Here is a 21,069-nt window from a genome sequence, read left to right as displayed (position 1 = left end):
ACAAGTCATATTGTTATATACAATTTCTGGATATATTCGCGAGACTGAATGTTTAAATTTTTTCACCATTTTCCAGAATAAACGAATGTCACATTCAGACATTTCATTTAAAGCATCGTATGTTTTCTGAATATAACTTTCAAAAGCCGCTTGATGAGCTTGTCTAAACGCATATTTCGCTTTTTTTATACTTATAGTTACGATTCGTGAACCATTCCTCTGGGTTGTCCATCCAAGAGCCACAATTGTTCGTTCATACTTATGTTTATTCTTAACATCGTCAGTCCAATGAGGTTTTGTGAGTTCCACATTTTGGAATTGAGTTATTTGCGGCATTAATTAGAAGGGTAACAACCGTCGATATCGTTTTCGCCATCTTCTATTAGTGTGTGGATTGATTCTTCTAAAGACTCTTGGTAGCTCTTTATTTGTTGCTCGTTTACTTTATGCCAGGCCAGGAGTCTCTGGTCGGAATTAATTACTCTATGAGGGTTTGATTTCAAACAAAAATTTTGCCACTATAGGAAGATGATCTGACGTAGAACTTATTGAACCTTCAGCAAGGATTTCATAGGATACCAATTGCTTACTTAAACAATCATTGAACATAATATAATCAAGCATAGTGCATTTTGTGTTAAAACTGAAATCTGGACCTCTATGGTTAAAGTTTTTGCATACTACCTGCTGCAAGCTATGCCTTTTAACAAAGTTCAACAGTTCAGCTGATTTAAACCTATTCGAATGAGCATTGTCGTTCACTAAACATCTAGCATTCATATCACCAGCAATAAGCACAGTCCCGTAATTGTTGTAGTAGGAGTATAAAGTATCTAAAATATTCAATTCGTCTTTATATTTATCTATGTTTTCGTCTGATGGTAAATACACACGAATATAAAGATAGAACCAAGTGTTTGACCTTTCAACTCTATATCTACTATTCTTTGTGAATCTATATCACACATTTCATTAATAGAAAACTGAAGTGAACGTTTGTATAGAATAGCTACGCCACCTGTACCATGGTACACATACTAAGTATGCGGTAAACTCCATGGTACACATACTAAGTATGCGGTAAACTCCATGGTACACATACTAAGTATGCGGTAAACTCTCAGCTTTACTAATACTATTATACCATGTTCAGTACTAGTTAAATAATGTAAAGAATATTCCGAAATGATACGTCACAGTTTGCTCAGTAAATAGCTATTAAACCTACAGTTGATGACATATCTCACATTCCATGAATACTTCTCACATTCCATGGATACTTCTCACATTCCATGAGACTAATACCAAGTTAGCCGAAATCATACTTATCAGTAAAATTACTATGTTCATAAAAATATTCTTACTCATGTTTATAACAATATGTTTAATCATGCCCATGCTCATAATATATATATATATATATATAGAGAGAGAGAGAGAGAGAGAGAGATTCCCAACAATGTTGGAACTGTCAAATTTGTGATGCAGATTTTTGGTCGTTCCCTTCGCGGGACTCGAACTCGTACCGCTGTGACATCCATGACAACACCGCCTGCACAAGTCCAGCGCCCTTGACCACTCGGCCAGCTAGGCTATAAAATACAGCTTTCGCTGGCCGGGTCATTCCTCCTCGTATGATTAATCTAGGGCTGTAACTTCGTACACGATGTATGATAGTACGGGACAGTTCATTTAGATGTTATTATGTAGGATAGAGGATCAAATTAATGATGCATGTCACAACAAATCAATATTATACAAACGTCTCAGAATGTGACGACTATTCGCTGCACTGCTCCATCGGATCAAATTGATACAGGGAAGATATGTAAACGTATAGGAGGGAACGACCAAAAATTTGCATCGCAAATTTGACAGTTCTAACATCGTTGGGAATTTTTCAGACCTTTCTATACGTTTACATATCTTCCCTGTATCAATTTTATCCGATGGAGTAGTGTAGCGAATAGAGTCGTCACATTCTGATATGTAAACGTTTATATATATTAGGTGAGACTTTATAAAAGTATTTGTCTTGTCTGTCTATAAATGGAGATTTTTATTGATTTATGTGTTTAATACATACTCAACATATTTGAAACTTCTTACTGCAAGAACTAAATTCCCTAAAAGTACATGTATTACTAAATATCTTTCGAGGCCAAAAAAAGGAGTCCCTAAAATCTTCAGTTGATTTGAATACTAGATTTTAATTTTATTTGCAGAAATAATAGAATTTTACTGAGCTGAATAGTTGCCAGAAACATATTTACTAGAGATTAAAGAGATATCGAATGATATAAAAGGAATTAAATTTCGACTATATTCAGAAATAGTAGGGAAATTCCAATGGTGAACCGGCGACATAAGGTATTTGATCATGAAGGATCAAAAACCCCAAAATGTCTCCTTGATAGTGCATGTTAATGTTAGATACATTGTAGAATTAAATTCTTGTAATGACTTAACTAACCCCTTGCCTTGTTGAACCATATAATATAATGGCTGAACTAACCCTTTGCTTTGTGGAATTTAAACTTTCATTTCTAGTAAAACTAAACACGTTTTGAATAATGAAATGACTAACATTATTTCTCGTAACATCTTCTTCTCAGGCAATGATGGTGACATTAATTTCCCGTGCAATATTGTGTTAGTCTTACATATAGGTGACCGATGACTTGCAATGATACTAATATTTCAAGTAAAATCTGTTGTTGATTATGTCCCTATCCCTCATGACCAAATTAATGTCTGATGTTACAAGACTGAACTTAGTCCGAATTTCCCCTGACCCTGCAACCCTCCTCCTTTTTATTTGGATACTGATATGTCGGGTTATATCAATATCCAAATAAAGGGGAGGGTTGCAAGGTCAGAGGAAATTCGGACTAGACTGAACTTAGTGGGCTACGAGTCAATTCACGATCATTCATTGTTAGAATGTGTTACAAAAACTTTCACCGAAACATAAACGACGAATAGCGAACTGTCACAAGTCGAAAATCGTACAAAAGCGCCTAGAAAATTAAAAACTGAGACTTTGAGGAACAACTTATTCTCAGACGAGCATATGGAAGAATTGTTGAATGAGACAATAGCTAAAATGCAAAACGATCTGGAAATAGACAAAAACGTAGATTCTGCCTATGATAGTCTAAAAATTCTGTTGATTAAAGAGATGGAACAAACATGCAAAGCAACTAAGCAAGGTGCGTCAAACAAATAATACAGGTGTAATAGAAAACCGTACTGGAATGACGATTTGCAACAAGCATGGGCAGAAGTATGTGATTCAATGCGTAAATGGAAACGTGCGAAATCGGCAAAAGAAAACTCCATCACATTTATATAGTCAAACGAAAGGACTTTGGCAAGATTAATTGGAGAGTGAAACGAAAATATCAATTGGAACAACAGAATAAGTTGCACGAACTGGGATCGAAAAACTCAAGGGAATTCTGGAAATCTATTGGAAAACTAGGCTTGGCGAGTGATAGACAGACAGTGCAAAAGTTTTAAGTGCGAAACGAAAACGGTGAAGTTACAAGTGACATTGACTCAGCCTTAGAACGATGGCAAACCGATTATAAATCACTGTTCAACAGCGCAAATGCCGATGTATACGATGATAACTTTCTAGCTGACATCAGGAATACAACCCAAAAACGATCAAAATTATGTGAACAATATCGACATTAGTGATCTTAAAAGAGACATAGACCGAAATGAAGTATAGGAGGCTGTTTTTCGGACAGAAGTTGGAAAATCCGTTGGCATCGATGAGATCCCCATTGAAATCTTAAGGAATAACACTTGTATTGATCTTCTTTTCCAAATAATTACATTCTGCTTTACCGAGGGACATGTTCCAAGGTAATGGTCGGATAGTATTATAACTCCAGTGCCGAAACCTAGAATGGATCCAATGGATACCTTACAATATCATCCTATATCGCTAATATCGGTACCGTGTAAGATCTGTGCAGACATATTGAATAAGACACTCACTAACTGGTTAGAAAATAATGATATTCTAGCAGAGAAGCAAAATGGGTTTAGAAAGAAACGGAGCTGCTTGGGCCATCTATATGTGCTATCAACATTGATTAAAAACAGGAAAATACGTAAAAAGGACACTTTTGTATGCTTCTTTGATGCCAAGAGGGCTTTTGACAATGTTAACCGTGATTTATTGTGGTATAAACTCATGAATGTTGGTATAACCGGAACGTTTTTGAACGCTATCAAGTCGCTTTATATCACTATCAAAAGCTGTGTAAAACTCGGCAATTACATGATTAAAATGTTTCCTGTACAATTTGACGTTAAGCAAGGATGTTACAAAATGTATGATATTTTATAATATTACTAAATCAGGAATTTGTAATATTAGAAAATGAATTTTTAATATTAGAAAGTGAATTTATAATATTTGAAAATGAATTTGTAATATTAGAAAATGAATTTGTATTATTAGAAAATAAGTGTTTTCTAATATTAAAAAATGATTTTTTTAATATTACAAATTAATTTTCTAATATCACAAAACACTTTTTTAATATTAAAAATTTAACTGAATTTCTAACATTAAAAAACGATTTTTTATATAAGAAATTGATTTTCTAATATTGGAAAATGGATTTGTCGTATTCAGTTACGATTTTTTAATATTAGAAAATCATTTTCTAATATGACAAATTCATATTCTAATATTACAAATCAATTTGTAATATTACAAAATGTGTGATATTTTATAATATTACTAAATCAAGAATTTGTAATATTAGAAAATGACTTTTTGATATTACAAATTGAATTTCTAATATTAAAGAATTTTTTTCTAATATTAATATTAGAAATTCATTTTCTAATATTAATATTAGAAATTCATTTTCTAATATTAATATTAGAAATTCATTTTCTAATATTACAAAATATTGATTTTTGTCCACTCCAGCTTGCCATAATATTTATTAATAATTATCAATAGATGGGGAATAAATTCCACACTTCTATACTTGCCATACTTCCAACTCAGGTGAAAAACTATTCACTAATTAATGACGTACGTTTAGATTTACAGGTTGATGTTTCAGGTAGAATTATTGGTCCGTTTACCTATTTTAATTAAGAATTTAAAACTTCCCCATTATATTATATACGTGTATGGTTAGAGGGGCTTGGTGAGTAATTTTAGTAACATATATGCCCGCTAGACAATGGGAACCTCGGAAAAAACCATATTATATTGTCATTGTAAAATAGACGATCTATAAGTTAAACTTTATCATGCTAATGATCAATCGTCATATAGTCCAGTTTCAAAAAATCTACTTTCACTTCGCATTTTTAAGACAACCAATAAGATAAACTTCCGGTTAAACCTTCGATCACAACCACAACACCTGAACGTACAGGGAAGCAAACAGTTGTAAATTGACGCAAAAGATGGATAGAAACAGTCTAGCGAAAAGATGTATCAATTTAGAGACGCATGACCTACATACTGATGATGACAAAATCCGTCATTTTTTCCCTGAAGTTTTGGAATGTTCCTTGATCCATGCAGCTTCTAGTTTGACAACACTGTCACCAGATCAGCACTGGATACTCTTATTTAAGGATGAAAACGGTAATGGCTCAGCCACTTATAAGATCAAACAGTTTTCTTCTACTCATTTTTGATTTTTGAAATAGATAGTGGTGTAGATAAATTGATTTAAAATCTACTTTCACTTTCTCTTTCAACAAGGACTGAGTTACTGATTGAAAACTTAAAAATTCTTGCTTTCAGTCTGATTTGTGTCATGAAATGAAAAATGAAAATGTACTTAGAATCTACTATAAAATAGAATCAGACATTTTCAATAAGTATAATATTCATCAAAATAGCTACCAACTTATGTTCTACCTTAGTTGGTGTATCGCCTTAAGTTTTGGAATGTCTATAGTGGGCTCTTCTTCATTGTTGCTGTATGATATGGTCATGCTTCTTCAGGTTATAACGGTGTTATATTGGAACTTATAGTCATATATCATTGGGTAATTACTCAAAAATTTTTCAAGTTGTGGTTTAAACATGTCAATGTTCTTGGCTGTTACGATTGTACAAGGTAAGCTGTTGAATGTTCCATACCTTCACAATAGATGACTTTCACATTTGCCATTTACACTGAATCTGTTGAAAACTGGTTTAGGGTTTATACTAGACAAAGAAAGGATGTCAGATTTAAAGGCTGCAAGAACAAATTCAAATTTTTATTATTCCAATCATGGTCCCTCAGGGGGCTTTTACATTCAACATTAATATATATATCCATCAGATAACATAATAATAAATTAGTCAATAAAACAATATAGAGACATTACATATGGTATTCATGTAGCATAATTTAAGATGTATCTTTTGTATATTTATAGTCCAGGTGAGATGAGATGTATTACAATTGAGAAAATTCTAGATTTTTCCAGCATTTAATTTGCAGTGACAAGGGGCAGAATTCCTGCTGTCTACTCTTGGGTAGTCAAATTTTCCTTTCTGGTTTAATCAGACATCTTTTGTGAGAGTATTGTCCATCCACAATGGACACCAAGGGGCAGTTGCAAGGATATACATGATTCATTAGAATCATTACATTCCTTCTTATGTCCTATGTCGACCGAAAGACTCATTTGCTCATTACATAAAACAAAAGATTTTGAAATAGGAACAGTAAAGATAGATAGTTTAAGGTATGTGACATTGAGTATTATCAGTCCACAGTTGACACCAAGGGACGGTGCTCTAGGGTATGCATGATTTGTTAGGATCATTGCCTCCTTGTGACTTAAGTAGACCAATAAAACATGTCGTAATTAAAGTGTATAAATCTATGTCCGCTGATTGGTTGGTTGTGTTGTCTAATGGCAGGGGACATCAAGAGATAGTGCTTAAGGATATGCATGTTATCAATCAAAATACTGCATTCCTCCTTAAGTCCCCACAGATCTACAAGACATGAAATACCTTTATTCATATTTAAGGAGAACATACATATAGTTAGGCAGATTGAAAAATACCTCTTGTCTACCCCTAAACAAGCTCATAAAATTTTGAAAAGATTCAATATTCATGTTTTGCAATGAATTCCCCCAAAAGTTTTTAGTATTCCTGCATTTTCACTTGACATCAGCCAAACAAATTTTTGTTCAATATATAAATTAGCAAAGTTGGAACACTGATCTGTTATGGTATTTAATAAATTTTCCACTCCTCTTTTGGCTTAGAACACTTGAAAATAAAGTGAATTTCATCTTCAATCTTGCCAGAACCACACTTGCTACATGTACAAAGTCTGAGGGGTGGAGGATTTCAAGGTGTTTCTTTCTATTTCAAGATGATGAGAAGACGTGCTAAATTTCCTGATACTTCTTCTGAGCTCAAAATTAATGATAATGTTGAGATACATTTCATATCCAAAATTAGATTTGAATTTCAAATAGGTTCTCAATTTATCATCAAAATTCCTTGTTGCATCATTTTTCCAATTTTGGATGTATGTGTTGCAGCATTTCTCATTTGTATGCACAGTCCTTCAATCTATATAAGGTTTTAGAGTGTTTGTAGGCATCTTTGAAAAAGATAAATCTTCTTGAAGATGTTCTTATCTTAGTGAATGAATTTTCATGGTTTGAATAATGTCAAAATGTATTGAAAATCTTCCAAGTTCCGAAAGTACTGCAAAGTTTGTGATTCCAGGTAAGTGCTTACAAAATTTGGAATGTAGTTTTTCATATGCCAAGTTTGGATATATTTTATCTAATGGTGACAGTAGCTCACCTTTCTAGCTCACCTGGCCTGAAGGTGAGCTATTGTCATCACCTTTCTAGCTCACCTGGTCTAAAGGTGAGCTATTGTCATCACCTTTCTAGCTCACCTGGTCTAAAGGTGAGCTATTGTCATCACCTTTCTAGCTCACCTGGTCTAAAGGTGAGCTATTGTCATCACCTTTCTAGCTCACCTGACCTAAAGGTGAGCTATTGTCATCACCTTTCTAGCTCACCTGGTCTAAAGGTGAGCTATTGTAATCACTTTTGTCTGTCGTCGTTGTCATTTGTTGTCATTAGTTATTTTCAAACATTTTCTTTTCTGAAACTGCTTGACCAATTGGAATGAAACTTGGCAAGGTTGTTCCTGGGGGTATCCTGCATAGACTGATTGTTTCAAATTTTTGAAACGTTAAAAAACATGGCCACTGTTACTAAAAATAGAACATAGAAGTCAAAATACGTTTTTTTGCAAATAACTCAAAAACAATTGAATTTAGCAAAATTCTGACAGGCTATTAATATTTCGCATCAGAAGATGGATCCATGCTGAAATTTTCAAAATGATTTGGGTCCTGATGTAGGAGTTGTGGCCCTGAAACATATTTTTTTTTTGTTTTTCACATATACAACTTTGAAAATCTTCTTTAAAACCATGCAACCAAATTTGATTTAAGTTGGTGTAGTTGTACCTTAGGGTATCCTGCACAAACTGGTCATTTGAAATTTTACATCTGTTGAAAAACATGGCAGTCATTACTAAAAATAGAACTTAGGGGTCAAAATGCTTTTATTGCTATTTTTTCCTCAATTATAGAAAAATGAAAGGTGAAAGCTGCTCATATGAGATACATGATATTCTGATTTGACTAGCAGTATTGACATTTTTTGTTAGGTGACCTTTTTCAAAATGGCTGCCAATTTGCGGCCATTTTTACCAGTTGCTCGGATTCCAATCATAAAAACAATATTGACAAATAAGCAGCCTTCTGTTGACATTAGTATATCTACCCCTTTCAATTGTAAGATTATGAGAAGATAACCTCATCTTGTTTAAGAACTTCTTATTCATACATGGTATAGGTTTACATAGATATGGTTGAAGACAAAAAGTAGAAAACATATATTTATACAATGAACACCTCATAGCAGTATTTAAGTCTGCATTAAATTCTTGTCAACAAACATTGTATAATCTTTGCTTTATAATATGTTTACAATTAATATCACCTTGAATATTCCATGTATTATTTTAAAAGGCTATAAACCACTAATGTCACTTCCCATAGGCTCCAATGCTAATTTCACTAAATTCAATGTGATATGGAGCTCCTACCTTAAGTTTAACCTGAAGAAGACTATTAATCACCTAAAAGCTGCATGTTTACACTAATAACCTGAAAATATACTGTGGGGTTTGCTACCTTGTAGTGCGACACTGGCTCCTAGAAGACTATGAGCTAAAAATAAAATGGGAATTTCACAAAAAGGGGGTCTTCATTACAGTTACCATTTTATGTAGAAATAAAAAAAAAATATTCTCTGCCAAAAACAAGCTCACTCATGCAGATTTGATGTGCACATTTTCCACAGCAACATAACTCTAAAACTTGTGTAGGACTATTTTTGCGTATGTTCTAGTAGCACATTGAATAAGTGGTATGTAACCTTAAGGCCCGGTTTACATAGCTCATTTTGTATAGAACACACCCAATTATTCTAATTGTTAGGACACTCTAGCTCTGTCTAGTGTCTGTTCACATAGATATTGACAGTAATTTAAAACTCTTTTACAAAACTCTTAATGAATTTTTTCTACATCCTGTGCTTTGTGAAAACCCCACATCTCAGATCCATAGCACAATACACTATTCACATACATGTCAAACAATGGTAACAATTCTATGATTGAAGGAAAACTTATTAACAGTTCTTAAAAGAACAAACATGATTTTTCTACCTTGCTTAGCTGCATCTTTCACAAACATCAGAGGAGGTTTTTAAAATATATACACATGTATTTTATATATATTTTCCTTATTAAATGAAAATCAAATCTTTCATGGCTGCAATAGAAAAACTGCATTTTCACCATCTTTATAGCTATAGAATGGAGCTAATCAAATTTAATTACCATATTATATGCCTATAAACATAAACAAAAAATGCAGTTTGTTTATTTACTTCAGCCAAACACTTCTTTATACAACAGCAAAAAAAGTTCTATTGGAATTATACTGTTATTGTCATATGTATATCTGTACAATAACTTGAGTGTAAAGATCTTTATGAAATTGTGCCATAAGGTGTATTCCACAAAAGAAAGGCTGGGATTGGTTTTTGGGTTGTGACTTTAACTGTTAAGGAATAATGGACCATTTTCAAACTTTTATTCTGTGTCAAATTCTTAATTGCAAGAGATTTTAATTTGGGTGAGTTGTCTATAAACCTTTTTTAATTTCAGATCTACACTTTATATCAGATAAATGATACAATCTGTTGATTTTGTTAAGAAGTGTGATAATGACTTCAGTAAACTGGTTCTATGTTTTACAGAGGCAACTTCTGCTGCTGAAAAGAAACGAATACAGGTAGAAGAAGGCATTTACTGGCTGGTTCATCATTGTACAACTCCATGTGATATACCACAAGAATGGCTTCAGGTAAATTTTCTCAGAAATATACAAATAATATTTCTCAGGAATAACTTCAGGTAGATATTTTGAGGGAATATCCATGTGATTTTTCCACAGGAATGGCTTCAGGTAAATTTTTTTCAGAGATATCCATGTGGTATTCCACAGGAATAGATTCTTATTCCTTTTTTATCGTGGTCCTTCTACATATTTTTCTCATATGAACAAATTTACTTCAGTATCCAACATTGGGAGGCGTGGGGTATGTGAGCGCACTCACTAAGGTTCTGTAATTAGCATATGCCTTTTTTGTGCATTATGGTTGTTCACCTTTTTACGACCATGCTTATATCAGCTTTCACAGCAGTGTTAATTCCATGTACATAAAATATACAAACATGTCTACCATTGCTTCAACAAAAGATAAAGCTGTTTAAAGACGTGAAACAGTTTTATCGCTACATTCTATTCATTTTTGGCATCTTATATTCAAAACAACTATTTTGAACAAATATGGTTACCAATTGGAAGTTGTCCATTTAATGCCACCATTTGCAATGTCAATTACGGGTGTGTATTTCGTGCACTGAATGACAGTATAAAAGAAAACAAAACTATGAATATTTTGCAGATAGTTCGGATTGGAATTAAAAGGATTAAAATTAAACACTGTTTTTCCAGAATTTATGGATGTGTAAAATCAGACCATTCATTCACTATTCTGACAGAAAAATCTTTCTGACTTCTATTTGTTTTGTGAGTGAATGGTCTGATTTTACACATAAATTTTGGAAAACGGTGTTTAATCCTATAATTACTTTCCAAAATGGTAGAAAAAAGATGCTCAGTGTAATAGGTATGATCTATCATAAGGTCATGGATTACTTAAAAAAGGGTAAGGAAGTCTATGTAGAGCAGATTAGTAAATAGCACATATAAATCTTACATATAGCTACAGAAATGAGCATATGGGACCTTAGAAATAGGTCTCTAAATTCACTGATTCTATGTGGGTATGTGACATTACAGGTATACAAGTACATGCACATATATGACTGATTCAGAACAACATTCTGAAAAAATGAATGATATAAATCTGATGTTAAAAATGTACATTGTATATACATGTAACAGTGATAAGATTTACGACATGAATGCACTATAATAGTCCTATTGGTAGATCTATATTCTAGGTACATAGTAAGATTTATCAACAATTATGATATTATCTTCAGGAAGGGTATACATGTACATGTTTTTTACTTCCTTGTATATGTAGTAGTTACTTGCTGAGATGGCTTGACTTACTGACTTTCCAATTACCATAATATTTAAAGGGATTTTGAATAATAGGAACTCTTGTAAGGTTTGTTGTTGTTCTCTCTTCAGAAATCATCATTTAATCAAAGAACTGATGAGGGAGCTTTGGCCAGTCCACCTACTTACAGTGAAATTTTTCCTAGAGGCAATATGGCTATGCCAACTCTAGGCCATGCACAACAACCATTGCACTACCCAGGAGCCCCAAATCAACAAAATCCAGGACCTTCTGTGCAACAATTCAAAGGACCACAGTACCCAGAGCATCCAGGCGGGCCAGTTCCAATGGATCCGTTTACAGGATATCCAATGGTTCTATTACCAAGAGCTTATCTACCTCAAGCCTTTGCCCACCCTCATGGTGCCTCAAATCAACCACCACCATATAATGGGCACAAACCTCAAACAGATAGCTGGGAAAGTGATCTTAAGAGACCATCTGGTAGTGGAATATCCTCTAATCTTCAACCTCCTCCCAGTGAGAAGATACCCAAAGTGGACCAGTCCCCATACCCAGAATACCCTGGACCTGGACAATATTATTATCCAGGCCAGTTTTATGGTCCACCTCATCAAATGATTCAGGGAGATCAGAAGAATTCAGAAAATGCACCAGGTCCAAATCAGCCTTTTCCTGGTCATTATCCTTATGGATATCCTTGGTGTCCTTCCTATCCTCCAAATCTAGATCCCAGTCAACAGTATCCCACCCAAGATCAAATGTATCAAAACCCACATCTGCTACAACCAAACATTGAACCTCAGGGTCAGAAACAACCAAATGTTGACCCTCAGGGTCAGAGACAACCAAATATTGACCCTCAGGGTCCAAGACAACCAACCATTGACCCTCAGGGGCCTAGATCTGCACAAACACCAGAAGTTCAGCAGGACATAGCTGTGGGTCCACCATCAACACCTATCCAGCCAACATCAGATTTAAACTCTAGTAAAAGTTCTGTGGCATCAGCAACTATGTCTTATGAGGATGAACATATTACAGAAAGAGTTGATCAACAACAACAATCTCCAACAAGGACCAAAACTCCTGGTAAATACTGAGACAACACTCTTCTATAATGATCCAGTCCATCACTATGTCATTATGATTTAATGGTCCCTGTATACCTATTATTATTCATAAATGAAATCTCAGAATCCAGATTCATACATCTTATAGAATCAAAGACTTGTGCAGTAAATAGTTAGCATATATAAATCTTTCATTTTCATTTCATTTTCTTGGCTGTGTTGATTACTCTAAGTTTTGATCAGATGTACGATATATTTCTTTCAGAACCAGAAGAAGATGTTCAGCAGCCATTAAAGACGATAAAAGTTTCTAAAATACCTCCCAATGCATCAGAAGATACTGTCAGATTTTTCTTTGAGAACAAGAGGAAGTCAGGAGGAGGAGATATAGAAGACCTAGATTATGACCCTGAAAATGAAACAGCCATCATAACATTTGAGGAAGAGGATGGTAATTAATATAAAAACATATTTATATACATAATATTTGTTCAAATGTAAAATTAGAATTGATCATATTGTTTATGAAATTGAATGAAACTTTTACAGAATCTTTATAACATGTTGCCATTGAGCACCTCCTATTTTAGATTTTGATTTGAATCAGTTTAAGGGTTTTTCATAGCAAAACATGGACTTTGTCATTTATGAATATGGGGACATTGGATGACTGCTCTCTTATCCATTACTCCTTCTACACCACTGAAAGGAATTGAATGGAGGTTACGAAAGTGTTTGTTATCAAATGGGGAGTGGAGGTATCAAGTTAATGAGCACTGCTCACAGTTTTTTAATTTGATATTAAAAGTTTCTCAATAAAAAAAAGTTCTAACAACTGTGGAAGTAAAATTGATGTTTTACTCAAAAATGGTTTGACTGTCAGATTGTGAAATAAATAAAACTGAAGTCTTCAAAGTCGCTAATCGTCACTGATTTTGGCTTACTTTCAACATTCGAAATGGTACAAATGCGATATATACTCTAAAATCGTTCCCTTGATATTATTGCGTACTCTTTCGTGATCCAAATGGCTATATATAGATATTGGTGTCCTGGTAATATAAATGACCCTTATATAATCAATTGTAACAAACGCCTGTGTTTGAATCGGAAACTGGGTAATACTACATTAATTCAATGCTAACTGATCATTTCATTTTTTATTGTAAATTCCCCTTCTGATACAAGCAAAAAACATGCGTAGACGTGTATGATATGTTTTTAGAAAAAGTATGTTGTAGTGATCTTTGGGTCACTTATGATACTGACAAAGACCAGTTTATGAACCAGATTAAGCAGCTGGCAATGAATATTCATAAATATCGGGGCATGCTAATGTATATGACCTATATAGTCTTGTAACTAGCCTCAGTGCCTGAATTAGAAACAAGCAAGAAACACACGTAGAACATCTGTGTATGATATTTAAGAGGTACATTTTTATCTTGTATGAATCTAGCACTATGACACGGTGGCAGTGAACGCAGCGAAGATCTGCTGGATTATGTGGCATATAACTACACATTAATGCAAAGCATATGCGAATATTAAATACAGAAATTACGAGTGTAAGAAGTGGCTAACACTATTAGCGACTTAGAAATTGAGAAGAATTGTGTATGTATTTTTAGTGGCAGAGCGAGTGATAAGTAGAGCTCCACTACTGCTACAGAACAAGGCCATTGATGTGGAGATATTTAATCCCTGCCCACCAAGCCCTGTAATTGTTGAGGGAGGACCTGATAATGGAATGGCTGAATATGGGTCTATGGATATTATAATAGAAGTCAAGGGGATGAAACCAACCACATCTGAGGACACCATTATGTATTATTTTGAGAGTAGGAAAGGTGCCAGAGCTGATGTAGAGAAGATTATTTATAAGGAAGAAGACAACATGTACTTACTATGGTTCAAAGAAGAGAGTGGTATGTGTCATTTAGTTAACAACAAGAAGAAAAAAAATATGGATAGAAAACAATGTTCTGAATTTTAATTTAATCTGAGTTAAAAAATCTGATTTTAAACTTATTGAAATTTGGAAACTGTTTAAATCACTAGTGTGAATGATCTCTACAGAAAGTTTTTTTTTGTTAAATCTGTGCACTTCCAGTAGACATAATTAGGCATTGTGTTGAGTTATCAAAACAAAAATTAGAAGAGGACAGTTATATATATTTTCTGTTAAATGATGTCTAAATACCTATATTAATGACAGCTATTGAGACAGTTTTAAGTAAGACCCACATGATAGATGGTCAGGTGCTGGATGTCAGAAGGTATATCCCACCACCGCCACCGAAGCCAGTACCTAAGTATGACAATAAAATATTCATCACTGGTATTAACCAGATGACTACTAAAGATGGCTTGGAAAACTTCCTAGAAGCAAAGGCGAAAGCCATTCCTGAGGAGGTTATTTTTGGTGAGGAGGAGGGAACAGCATTGGTAACATTTGAAGAACCTCCAGGTAATGGTGTCTGGTCATTACATCTACTTAACCTTTTTCACTGTAGATATGAAATTTGGTGTAACTACCAAATTGATCAGTATTCAATCTAGTTCATAAAGGCCTCGCCACTGTGATGGACGCCCTATAGAAATCAGTCATAACAAATCTTGTCTGGGCTGTAACTTTATTGTCTTTTAGTGTAAGCTTTCAATATTTGGCATGAGGGTATATCTATTCAAGACCATGGTTGATGAACTTTTACCTTGAACTTTGACTTCAAGGTCAAATTAATAGTTTTGCAATACAGATTGCTGTCCAGACTGTAACTTTGTTGTCTTTGAGTGTAAGCATTTGGTATTAGAGTAGATCAGCTTTAATTTTCTGTATAATTTTGACCTTCCAAAAATGTTCATAATTCACTTTATTTTGGCTATGGTATGGTCCATCTCTATGTTGTCTAGCTTTTTTTGCTATTTGATTATTACAGTTGAACCTCGATGTGTCGAACTCGGATGAGTCGAAATCTCGGATAACTCGAACTAATTACAAAGTCCAAGCAAAACTCCCTTTACTCCAATACAATTTTACCTCAGATGACTCGAACTCAGATGAATTGAAACCGTGATGTCTCGAAGTCAACTAATTAGTCGGAAAACTGATTGCTTTATTACAAACCATGACCAAAGTGTGTTTTAACAACAATTAGCGTGGCTTTTAAAATTAATTTGTTGACACTCTTTATGGTTTGATTTGTTTATTTAATTAATTTAGAATTGCGAGTGTTGTTAAAAGAAACGAATTTTATTAATAACACGTATGAAAAATACAGATGAATTGTAATGGTATCTGACTATTTAATGAAACATCAAACAGATGATAGTAAGGGTATTTCAACGACTATATTCATTCTGCTAGTGAATATGAAATTTTATCGTAATATTGTAGAGCACATGGTTTGACGATACTCCTGATTGTGAATCAAACATAGCAGCATGTTATGAACTATGATGTTTTTGATATAGAAAAAATAAAAAGGAAATTTCACTATAACACTTGATGCCGTTTAGTATTTCAAACATGATATACAACATACAAAGAAAATATCTTCCTATATTAAATGCATGACATTACGAAGTACCGTGTAAAGTGAAGTACATGTACATGTACAAGAACAACAAATGAAACAATCATGGACCAAACTATTAGTATTTCTGGTTTATCCTCGACCTCGGATTACTCGAACCTCGGATAACTCGAACATTTTTGCATGGTCCCTTCGACTTCAACTTAACGAGGTTTGACTGTAGTTTCCTCATGGTTGAACGTAGAAAATTTGGCATATGGAAGAAAAATTCTTAGTAAACTGTAACTGTTTTTGTACACATCTGATACACCACAACAGGCATCCTGTCTGTCTGTGTGTTCAGTATGTCCCTCTGTCTGTCTGTCTATCCATCCATCTGCCCACATATCTTTATAGGGCAACTTCTCCTAAACTGCTCGATGGATTTTGAGGAAATTTTATAGGAAGGTTATGGAATCATATTTAAATGTGCATGCAATAAGATAATTATTGTCTGATGTGTAACTCAGTTGAAGTATTTTAAATGTTGAAACCTTGTATTCAATTCATCCTAAAGCACTGAAGAAATTTAAATGAAACTTTAAAGTAAGTTTAGACATCATATAGTAATGTGCTTGAAGGAATATAATTAATGTCAGGTGCCTGCAAATGAAGATAAATCTAACTTAAAGTTTAACATGTTAAAGCCTTGTAAGCAGTTAGCAAAGTTTCTTTCAAACAGCTCAATTTATTTTGATGAAATTTGATATGCAGGTAAGGCATCATATGTAGATATGCATACAATTGTTGAAAATAATTTATTAGCCTGCTAAGAGAAACAATTTGTAGTGCATTAGCTTGCTTACAGTATTTATTAATTTGAGATAGTAATAAAAGCAGTAAAGCTGTATCTGGATGTAAAGTTCTAGTAACAAAATATTAAATTAACGATAATGTTATTTAGATCATACAACTTTTCAGAGTTAGCAAACCTCAGTTTATAAAGAATCCAGTATGGAAATTCATGTATGTTAACTGCATCTTTTTCTAGATAGAAATAAGAAACATAGATAAAGATTGCATGGGGAAAAATGTAATGAGAAGAATATAATGTATATCTATATTTTACAGACATAGAGAAACTAAAGTCAGCCTGTATGAAGAGACCTTTAGATAAAAGTTATCTCCAGATCCACACTGTACCTATAACAGACTGTGTAGTGATAACAGGTTTCCCAGAAAACATATCTTCTGATACACTGGAGTATTTCTTTGATAATAAGAGACGATCTGGTGTAGAAGGTGTAAGGGATGTCAATCTAATGGAGGATGAAGGGAAATGTCTTATCTACTTTGATGATCCACAAAGTAAGTTGGCACGTTTTATCATTCTGGATGCTCAGAAGGTAAGTTACAGTGACACCAAATTTGATTGTTAATGACCTTGTTACATTTTATAATTTTATTACTTTTTGCATTGACTATATTTTCTTCATAAGGGTATTTGTTAAGTCAAAGTTGCCAAATAGTTACTACTTGGAAAGATATATTATCCTTAAGTATATACTAATTGTATAACGCTCACCCATTAAATAGAGGTATTTTAGTGTCAAGGTTCCATTAGAATGTGAATATTCTGTCCTTATATATGAACATGATCTTTATCACACAGGTGCATTTGATGTGTGTAAGAGGAGCCATAAAGTTGAAGGTCAGACACTCACTGTACAGGTATATTACCCTTGTCTAGGACAACCTGTGTTAGGTGATGGGCCTAAGTTTAAACCATTACAACCAGTACAAATCAAGGATATAAATCCAAGCAAGATTAGGTTCTTACTTGCTTCTAACACAAACCTGAAGGCTTTAGAGAAACAACTGTCTCATCTCTATGCTGAAGTTGACTGGCCTGACATTAAGAACGTCAATGATTCCCTGCAAGTGAGGTGCGTTTTGACAGAGGATGTTTCTGATTGGAGAAAAATAGGTCAATCCTGGGCTAGATCTGTTAAACATGACGTGGAAAAATTCCTTGACATGTTGGCAGTTAACGAGGTGGAAATATTGCAAGAAGCGTGGGTTGAAGTCTTGCAACAGTTAAGAGGAATAAATATTCAAAATCCAGAGAGTGTAGCACTTCAAGTGATGAAGGATGAGTATAAAGTAGCCATATATGGTTATAAACTACCTGTGGATGAAGTTACTGATAAAGTTAATACAATTGTTAAAGAAGTGACTATAGAATTAGACAGAAAGAAACAAAATGTGACAGAAGAGGTATCTCTCAAGCTATTCCAAATACTTGTCCTACTCTATATACATTTTATAGACACGCTTAAAAAAGAATTGGAAGGTTTACATGTACATCCTAAAGTGAAGGAGTTGAAGATGGTGTTTACAGGAATGTCAGGTCAGGTTACAACTGCTAAGATGAAAATGTACGAACAACTGAATAAAGTAGTGGAAGTTAATGCTGGAAAGTTTTCTGATGGATTCCTAGGATACCTAAAGACACCTGAGGTCAAGAATTATGTTATACAAGAAATGAAGAATAAAGGAATTGTGGGAGTTTGGGATGAACAGGAAGGTAGTGATTTAAAGATGTATTCATTGTCTGATGAAGATGCTGTAAAGGCTGTAGAAGTCCTGAAATATTCTGTTAATCAGGTAACCATTCCTCTGGATGACAAACAGTCTGCTCTTTTATCTAGACCAGAATGGAAACAGGAAGTGAAGGCCTTAGAGGGGGAATATAGCAATGCTATATTACAGATTATAGATAGTGATCCTAAAACAGTTGTATTTTATCAGACATCAGAGGCTGATGTTGGACTTATTAAAGAAAAGGTGAATGACATATTTTACAAACATGTCACCCAAGATATGTTTATACCACTTCAAAGTGGAGAGTCAAGACTACTGCAGGAACAATATGACACAGAGCTGAAAATTTTGGAGGAGAACTGTAACCTTAAAAATGTCAGTATGAAGTTAGATAACATAAGAGTCACCATTCAGGGGAGTATAGAAGGAACAGCTTATACTAAAAAAGAAATGGAAACTTTGATTCAGTCCATTCATAAGAAACCTCATACAATCAACAAACCGGGTATAGTAAAATACATGGGTAGTGAGCAAGGGAAAGCTAAAATAGCACAAGTAGAAAAGAAGAACAAAGTTGTTGTTGAAGTAAAGCATGAAGGTGACAAGGATGACGGTGATGTTTCCATGCCAACAAGTAGTAGTAAAACATGGACAGAGACAGCTATATGTACGACTCCCACAGGTCAGACTATCACCACTGTGGTGGGAGATATTACAGAACTGATGGTAGATGTTATTGTTAATGCTGCCAACAAGGAACTTCAACATGTTGGTGGACTGGCTAAAGTCATTGTTGATAAAGGTAGGCTCAACATGTCGTTGGACTGACAAAAGTCATTGTTGATAAAGGTAGGCTCAACATGTCAGTGGACTGACAAAGATCATTGTTGATAAAGGTAGGCTCAACATGTCGGTGGCTGACAAAAGTCATTGTTGATAAAGGTAGGCTCAACATATTGGTGGACTGGCTCAAGTCATTGTTGATAAAGGTAGGCTCAACATGTTGGTGGACTGACAAAAGTCATTGTTGATAAAGGTAGGCTCAACATGTCGGTAGACTGACAAAGGTCATTGTTGATAAAGGTAGGCTCAACATTTTGGTGGCTGACAAAAGTCATTGTTGATAAAGGTAGACTCAACATATTGGTGGACTGGCTCAAGTCATTGTTGATAAAGGTAGGCTCAACATGTTGGTGGACTGACAAAAGTCATTGTTGATAAAGGTAGGCTCAACATCTGATATGAACATGTACTGCATTCTTTATAACCAGAAATTACCTTTGACAATACTATGAAAACTGGTATCAAATCAATTATCCAGACTTGTAAATTATATAATAAGGAAAACAAAAGTATCTAAAGTGATGAAATATCAATTTGTGCCAAGAACTCTGACTGATACATGATTGATTGATTGTTGGGGTTTAACATTAGCAGCAATATTTCAGCTATATTCAGGCGATAAACATGAAATGGATGATAAAATGAACATGAAATGATGATGATAATGAAATGAAAAACAAGGGTGGGACACTAGGACAACAGGGTCGACAAATTTTGATTGCCACTAAAAAAAAAGAGGGATGGGTAGGGTTGGGCAATTTAGCCTGTTGCAGAGGGCAAAGGTTCCTACTATCAGGTACCACAGCAGGGCTCTTTAACGTGCGAGGAACATAGCATCTTTCCCAACTCGGTGCACCACTATGGTTTGCGGTCAGGTTTTCCATATTATAGCCCCATGTCAGGGGTACCCCATTCCACCACCTAGGGCACACTACCGAGTTGCTCTGTGGGCAGAGCGCCCTAGCCCTTGGCTTGGGTTCTGAACACTATTTAGTTGCTTTTTATGACAAGCTTAGTGCTGCTGCAGGCCTATTCTTTTGACACCCGGACCTGCACGGGGTACTTATACATGAATATAAAGTTTAAATACCGGTATTTGATTTGCTGTTGAAATGCCATGCCTTCTAATAAAAGCAGAGACCGTTATTTTTGTAAAGTATATTTGGGATTTTTTGCTTCTAGTTCTATGCACAGGTAAAATTTTACTAGTGTTTATTCCTTATTCCATGATATAACTAACTGATTATCATTGTCCTTGGATATTTTTTCTGAAACAGAGTTAAGTGGTTAGGTATTGATGAAAAGAGATA

At 34.3% G+C, this 21,069-nt stretch overlaps 1 protein-coding gene across 1 annotated transcript in view; it reads left to right on the top strand.

Moving 5' to 3' along the window:
* The first annotated feature begins 5,368 nt into the window (after positions 1 to 5,368).
* The window catches only part of LOC148623174 (protein mono-ADP-ribosyltransferase PARP14-like), a 52,525-nt gene continuing 36,824 nt past the window's right edge, over positions 5,369 to 21,069 (top strand). The window contains exons 1-8 of the mRNA XM_088573751.1: positions 5,369 to 5,635; positions 10,366 to 10,472; positions 11,835 to 12,816; positions 13,063 to 13,248; positions 14,429 to 14,725; positions 15,016 to 15,267; positions 17,444 to 17,680; positions 17,985 to 19,718. Coding sequence (XP_088429877.1) covers positions 5,452 to 5,635; positions 10,366 to 10,472; positions 11,835 to 12,816; positions 13,063 to 13,248; positions 14,429 to 14,725; positions 15,016 to 15,267; positions 17,444 to 17,680; positions 17,985 to 19,718 — 3,979 coding nt within the window. The 5' untranslated portion in view covers positions 5,369 to 5,451. The remainder of the gene's footprint in view (positions 5,636 to 10,365; positions 10,473 to 11,834; positions 12,817 to 13,062; positions 13,249 to 14,428; positions 14,726 to 15,015; positions 15,268 to 17,443; positions 17,681 to 17,984; positions 19,719 to 21,069) is intronic.

The sequence above is a fragment of the Perna viridis genome, chromosome 3 (assembly GCF_037379345.1).
Source record: "Perna viridis isolate PV_CMFRI_1.1 ecotype Kerala chromosome 3, ASM3737934v1, whole genome shotgun sequence".
NCBI lineage: Eukaryota > Metazoa > Mollusca > Bivalvia > Mytilida > Mytilidae > Perna > Perna viridis.
The sequence above is the reverse complement of the archived record's forward strand: the minus strand, read 5'-3'. Positions and strand labels throughout refer to the sequence as shown.